General features: G+C 34.3%; 1 protein-coding gene across 6 annotated transcripts; it reads left to right on the forward strand.

The window, feature by feature from the left end:
- The first annotated feature begins 389 nt into the window (after positions 1-389).
- Positions 390-6,730, forward strand: LOC112715291 (uncharacterized). Of its 6 annotated transcripts, none has more exons than XM_025767043.3 (8): positions 390-511; positions 1,495-1,795; positions 1,908-1,974; positions 2,322-2,429; positions 2,564-2,662; positions 3,293-3,418; positions 4,117-4,243; positions 6,428-6,730. In XM_025767043.3, the coding sequence occupies exons 2-8, from the start codon at positions 1,766-1,768 to the stop codon at positions 6,459-6,461; spliced, it is 591 nt and encodes a 196-aa protein (XP_025622828.1). In that variant the 5' UTR covers positions 390-511; positions 1,495-1,765; the 3' UTR covers positions 6,462-6,730. The 6 variants fall into 6 exon arrangements, with proteins under 6 accessions (XP_025622828.1, XP_072060776.1, XP_072060775.1 ...); XM_072204675.1 differs by lacking the exon at positions 6,428-6,730 and adding an exon at positions 4,673-4,941; XM_072204676.1 differs by lacking the exon at positions 6,428-6,730 and adding an exon at positions 4,673-4,941 and having other exon boundaries at positions 392-511; positions 853-1,795.
- Positions 6,731-6,976: the final 246 nt, after the last annotated feature.

Consider the following 6,976-nt stretch of genomic DNA (forward strand, 5'->3'; position numbering starts at 1 on the left):
TTTTTGGTTCTTGTCTCTCCTTTTTCGGCATATAATATTGGGCCTAGTTACCAAATCACGTTGTAGAAGGCCGCTGTGGGAGAAGGTGGGCTTATTAAATTCAGAATGTTATGTTCTCTAGTGAAGTTCGTGGGCTTTATTCGGGCATGGGTACTAGATCCGAACCGGATAACAAACTTAGATATGGATCCTTCAGACTCCGCCTCTGAAGGCTGAACTCTGAAGCACAGTTGTAAGAACCAAATCGAACCGGCCGATTTAATTGGAAAATCGGTGAATCGATCACCTAGCCGATTCGGTTAGTCATTTTGATTGGACAAGGAATAGAACCGGATAAAATCGGTTTAAACCGTCCAGTTATAAAAATTCAAAGAATCGGCGGTTTTTGTGTAACCAGCCGGTTTGGAAATCCTTTTTTTTTTTCGTTTCAAAACGAATGTGTCTCTCACTCTCTCGAATACCCCCCCTGCCCCCTTCCCCCTAACCCTAAGGTAGCGTTTGTGTCATCCAGGTTGGTCTCCAAACTGTGAAATCTGTTCTCTATTTTTTTTTAGTTATTTAGTTGGATTTTAATTTGATTAAGGGAGTGAATAACTAATAGGTTAATGGGAGATTATTGATTATGTATATATTGTTGAGTTATAACTTGTTATATTGTTGAACTAGTTGATGGCAGATTGTTGATTTTTTTTTTTCAGATTCGTAGTGGTTATAGTAGTTTTTGTTGATGTAACATTGCTGTGAATTTATATTGCTGGATATGAAAATATGGAAATATGGAAATATGGATTATGTAACATTGTTTTTGTAATAGCTGCTGTTTTATACCATTGCTATTCTATATTGTTTTAGAATGTCTTCAGCCAATATACCATCAGAAACACCATCCTCCGCGGCTCCTTGCTCCGTCCACTGCCTCCTCTCTCGGATTGCTGGACTGCTGGATTTTTTTTTAATTTTTGATTATGCCATTATGCCTGTTTGCTTTAGAAGAAGGATTGCTGTATTTTCTAGCAATTTTTGTCGGAGTTATTTGCTGTTGAACTATTATGCCATTGTGCATCTTTTTAGTGTAGTGACTCTGAGTCTTTTTGTCGAATTATTTGCTGTTGAACTACTATGGTGTTGCTTTTAAATGCGTGTTGAACTAAATGGTTATTTTCAAGTTGAATGCAACCATTTTACTTGTGAGTCAAGTGCTTGTTATCCATTCATCAATTTCTCATGGTTGTTTGTCTTAGTTAGATACCAATCTTGCTCATAATTTAAATCATTCGGCAGATATAGGCTTGAAAACATGTGGGCAAAACTGGTTTTATGTCCAAAACAGATTTTAGTGAATGCATATATAGTTGCTTTTGTCTTGCCTAACAAGAACCCTTTGAATTGAATTTTTGGAAATAGGTTATGCTCCCAATATTGAACAATTGATGTGAATTTGTATTTTGTAATAGCTGTTGTTTTATACCTTTGTTCAATCATTACTTGAACCAGTAAACCAGTGAACCAATAACCTAGCCGGTTTGATCACCGGTTCGGTTTTTACAACTATGCTCTGAAGTCGAAACTCTCGTCTCAAGCTCTCAATTTTGGAATCTGGACGAAGCTCTGTTGCTCCTTTGAAGGTCGCCGGCGCACGCTGCCATCACCATTCTTGGACGGCGATTTCAGCCGATGCGGAAGGATACGATTTTAACGCGATCTTCGCTACCTTGAAAGGGAACACTGTAACCTCTGAGCTTCAGCTTATCCACGTTTTGCAACCATGCGCGCCGTAGCTGCTCGCTTTTCTAACGTAACCTCCAATCTTAACCTTCATTTTTGCCATTTCTATTCTCCAATTCTTTTTAATGCTTAGTAGGTACTCATTAGCTAATTCATGTTATTTCTCTTTTTTTGTTTGGTAGTATTTATGTAAGAGGAGACCTGTGATCAGTGTTCAATCTCGTAATTTTTCATCATATAGTGGCAAAGGTATGAGTTTCTATTTTATCGGTATTTTTGTTTTATTGAGAAAGATATAGGTACTAATTCTTGTAGAAACTGATATATGGTTTCATGTTGATTTTGGATTTAGGGTTTAGGGTTTAGGGTTTAAAAAATGGTTTGCATATATCACATCTGGATAGATATATGCTTTTCCTGCTGAATTGTTGATTTTGGGCTTATGTATCTAGGGATGTATACACCGAGAGGAATGGTTTCATATTAGAGTGAGAGGAACAAATCTAGATTGTATAATATACATGGACTGGTTTAGTTTCATTTTGTTAGCTGCAATTATGTTGCATAACTTCTTCACTTGCTATTTGGATTTCCAGATGAGCTATCTATTGAACAAGAAGCTGAGAGAAAAGTTGGATGGCTATTAAAGACGATATTTTTCGCCACAGCTGCAGCCGCAGGATACCAGTTCTTTCCTTATATGGGTATCATTTTTAGTAGACTACCAACATTTTTTTTTATCTTGCAACTATTTTCAAATTGTAATCAGGCATTCATTTACTCGTGGTGGTTCAAACCTACTGGCATTGTGGTTAAAATTTTGAAAATGAAAAATCAGGAGAGAACTTGATGCAGCAGTCAGTTTCACTTTTGCGCGTCAGGGATCCCTTGTATAAAAGGATGGGAGCTTCTAGGTTGACTCGATTTGCAATAGATGGTAATTTTTCTACTATCTATATACCTCTCTATTGCTTGCTATTAATATTTTATGACACATTTATGTGGAAATAAAATGGAAGCTATTCGTGGTGTATTTGCCTTCTTTTTTTCTTTGGGGTTAATTTTTTTTGCCGAGTAGATTCCATTTCTTACTACTTATAACTTGCGACTAGCATACTTTGGTTGTCCTTGTGCTTTGTATTATGGGGAAGAGTGTATGAGACTTTGAATTGGTTGAGAACAGTGTTATGGATTTCTTTTGAACTGATTATGCATAGTTACTAAGATTCTTACCGATCTTCAGTGGCTGGATCTTATAGGTGAAAGAGCTACTCTATTTTTATTTGTATATTTTTCTTGAGTAAAGACATGTTTCAGTTATTTGAAACTGAATTTTGCTCAATAACTGAGAAATTTTCTTGACAGTCGACACTTTTTGCTTGTTTGTAGCTTTATTGAGTATTCTATGTTTGCAATTATATATTATTAGTTTACAATGTGGCAGTGAATAATGATGCTCATGAAACTGATTTAGAATAGTATCTTATGATGCATTATTTTCTTGGATCTTCACTACCTACTGCATAAGTTCATACAAAAAATATTTTCACTTCCTATTCTCTGAAAGATGAAAGAAGGATGAAGATACTTGAGATGGGTGGAGCTAAAGAGCTCTTAAATATGTTAAGCACGGCTAAGGATGACCGCACACGAAAAGCAGCTTTGGAGGCTCTTGCTGCATTGTCACAATCAGGTTCTACTTTAAAGTCTTATTCTAAATGTGTTATTCATGCGTTCATTTGTTCATTAGTTATCACCTCCTGGATTTCTTCTGAACGTTATTTTTGAGGGAAAAAAAATATTATGACCATGCCATTGGAAAGGTATTGCTATCTTATTAAAGATGAATCATACTTTTGTGGTCTTAACTCTCGTAAACTACCAATTTCCAGCCATCTACTAATTTTGATTGAAGTTATTCAACTGATATGAGTATATAGAGAGGAAGACAATCTGTTCATTGATTAATTGAAAGCCTTTATTCGTACATTCATGTGGTTTTGTTGGGAATGGATGCTTGTCCTAAATGTTGTTAGGTTCTGAAATATGAAAATTTCCTTTTTCTAAACCTTGAGGGAAGAAGCATCCTATATCAATTTCTTAAGTATCATGAAACTTGAACTTGATAAAGCCAAAAGGCTTTGTTACACATTGGAATGTCATAAGCATAGCGCATAACATCTCATTTTTCTGTGTCAATCTACTTATTATTATTAATCCCATTTTTAATACCAAAAAAAGGGAAAAGAATGAACTCCAGTGTAATGGGTATTACAGCTGAGGTTGAAAGATATGCAAGAGTACAACCAAATCAATTCTGCTTCACTAGTCTTCTTCTATGTTTTCATTTTTCCATTGATTATTTGATTGAGATAATAAACTTCATTGTAGATAAAGTTCTTGCGTCGCTGCACAATGCTGGGGCCATTTCAATCATTAGGTCTGTACCAAATTCACTTGAGGATGCAGAAGTTGAGAAATTCAAGTTGAGCTTGATGAAGAGGTTCCAGGATCTGAGGTATGATTTGTCTTCATGATTTATAGTTGAGGAGCTTGCCCTTTTCTTTTGTTGTCTTGGAAACTTGAAATAATTGTATGAGAGAAAGTAAGTTGGCCACAAAGGGGTTTCCTTAGGAAGAGTGAAAATTGCCATGTATCTCAAATCTTTTGATCAAATCTTATAGGGTTATGGTTCAATTAAATTTTTGTTTTGGGATTACTTAATTTTGGTGATTTTGTGACTCATTGTTATTTGTTGCCAACCTTGATCAATTGTAAAAATAGTTTATTCTTTGTTGGTATGCTTTCTTTTTCTTGCTAAGAAAAAAAATAAATAATAAATTGCTTCATTCTTGTTTTGATCAATCCTTTAATTTAAATAAATAAGGGTTTCATATGAAGAAATTGATGGGATTTCAAACTGGATGCAAATATTTTTGTTTGGTAGTTAAAGAAGTTGCAGACCAAGAAACTGATAAAGGTCTTGGTGAAGTTACATCAGAAAGTATGCAACATGGCCATCACCATTAACCCTCTCAAATCTACAGCGCCCGACGACTGAGCGCTTCTGTTTCCTCTTTTATTTGTAACCAAGCCATTTCCCAGATTAATTACTCATCCACATAATGATCATCAGTTCCATAAGAACTGGATGTTGTGCTTAATACAGAACAAAAACATCATATATTCAGATCAGGCTCATGAATTCCTCTTCAATAGCAAAGGCCTAAGCACATTTCTAGCATGGTGGGAAACATGAACTTTGTGCATCATCTAACAGAATCATCAGTGCTATTCTCGTCTTTTTTTCTTTTCTTTTCTTTTTTTTCTTTGAATAAAAGGGAAATTTTATTTTGAAGGCATATTTAAAAAACATTTAAAATAAATATTTTAAATTTTATTTAAGCAGAATAGTTACTTTACCATACACTTTACTAAATGTTTATTGTTATTGGCCAATAAGATATGACAGATACTAATTATTTAAGTTGCTAATGTTTTACTGTTAAGGATTCATGTAAAGTGATGGTAGTTCTATTTTTATTTCCCAATTTCTTTCACGAAATCTTGAAAGAAACCGGAGCTCCACAAGTTTTGTTCTTTTGGCTTTTAATTCATTATCATTTTTTGGGGGGTGTAATGAACTTGTTAAAACCATATGATAATCTATTAACTATAGTGTGTGAATCTGAGAGTTGCTCGGGTGAGACCATCAAAAAGCTACTTGCCTGAATAGCTGTAAAATAAATTGAGACACCGAAACACAAAAATCCTACCTTATCAATCATTATTGTGCGTAATATTCACAACATAAACAAACAATATGCACGATAATTATAGCAATTTGATATTTGTATATCGCTAATAATTTACATGAATAGTCGAATACAACTTGGCTTTTTTTTTTTTTTTCCCTCATACAGTCAAAGGTCTACTTAAATGAACATAAAATACTATCCGCTTCTGTACTAAGAAGACAAAATGGTAATTAGATAGAATGATGCTTATAATTAGTACTCTTATCTAAGAGGTTATCTAGTTAACCATTGTTATCCAAAGTTGCACACTAACCTCTTTGATGCAAGATACTCTGTCTTTATTTGAGTTAAAATCTATTTTGGCTCCAGAAAATTTACATTAGCCTCAATTTCGACCTTAAAATTCCAATTTATTCAATTGCGATCCCAAATATTGAATTGTGATTCATGTTTGCTTTTGAAATGATCTTCATTAATGGAATGCTGATGTGATATGTTAAGTTGCCAAGGTGTGTTGCCACCTAGATTTCAGATTGCTATGTTGGAACGCTAACAAATACATAATATAAAAAAGGTTCAAATAACCCAAATAAATACCCTAAAGGAGAGTTAAAACCCTAAATTGCATTCCTATTTTTGACCTTGTTGGAAAGATGATGGGTTCAAGCAGCCAAGCTTCTGCGAGCTCTGCGAGGTCACGTTCCCATGGCGTCTCTGCGAAAAACCCTAATCGTGGTAGATTGGAAAAAATTCCAGATTGGTATGGCTGTAGAATGTGTCCTATGCTTTGGTAGTCTGGGTTTTTGAGTGTCCAATTTATAATATAAGTTCTTTGTTGTATGATTTTTCTCTTATGTGTTGTCTTCAATATATTATTGGCAATTTTTTCTCTTGGGTATTCTTCTAATGTTTTGTTTCTTTGTTGTTGATGAAATGACAAACAGTTGGAAGGATGTTGTGTGGTTTCTTTGTGTTTAAAGATGGTGAGAAAAAGGGCAACATAGTAGGAAAACAACAACTTGCAAACAATGATGATAACTGAAGGGTTTAGCATGGAGAATTAGCACAATGAAATCTAATATTAGGTGTTTGAAATTGTGATAAGTTTTTTGAGTTTGGTGATTTGTTTGTGTCTGTGATTATTGTTTATGGTGTAAATGTGGGTAAGATGTGATTAGAAATATGTAGCTATTTGTATAAATTAATATTATGAAGCAAGTCAATATAAAAACAACTATGTTGTTAAAGCATCCTTCTTACATTTGGGATACTATAGGTATTCTACAATTTTTAACAAATAAATCTTAATATATAAAATCTACTAGAACCTTTTATGAGTGTTTTAGTTATTCTGAGAACAAGGACTCTCTCATTTGGAGGTGTCTTTGCAAGGCTTGGGAAGTGTTGAAGGATGGATTTGCTTGGTGTATTGGAGATTTGAACCAGAATTTTTGGTTTTCTAGCTGGAGAAGAGAAGGACGGTTATCTAATGA

Source organism: Arachis hypogaea, chromosome 10, assembly GCF_003086295.3.
Source record: "Arachis hypogaea cultivar Tifrunner chromosome 10, arahy.Tifrunner.gnm2.J5K5, whole genome shotgun sequence".
Lineage (NCBI taxonomy): Eukaryota > Viridiplantae > Streptophyta > Magnoliopsida > Fabales > Fabaceae > Arachis > Arachis hypogaea.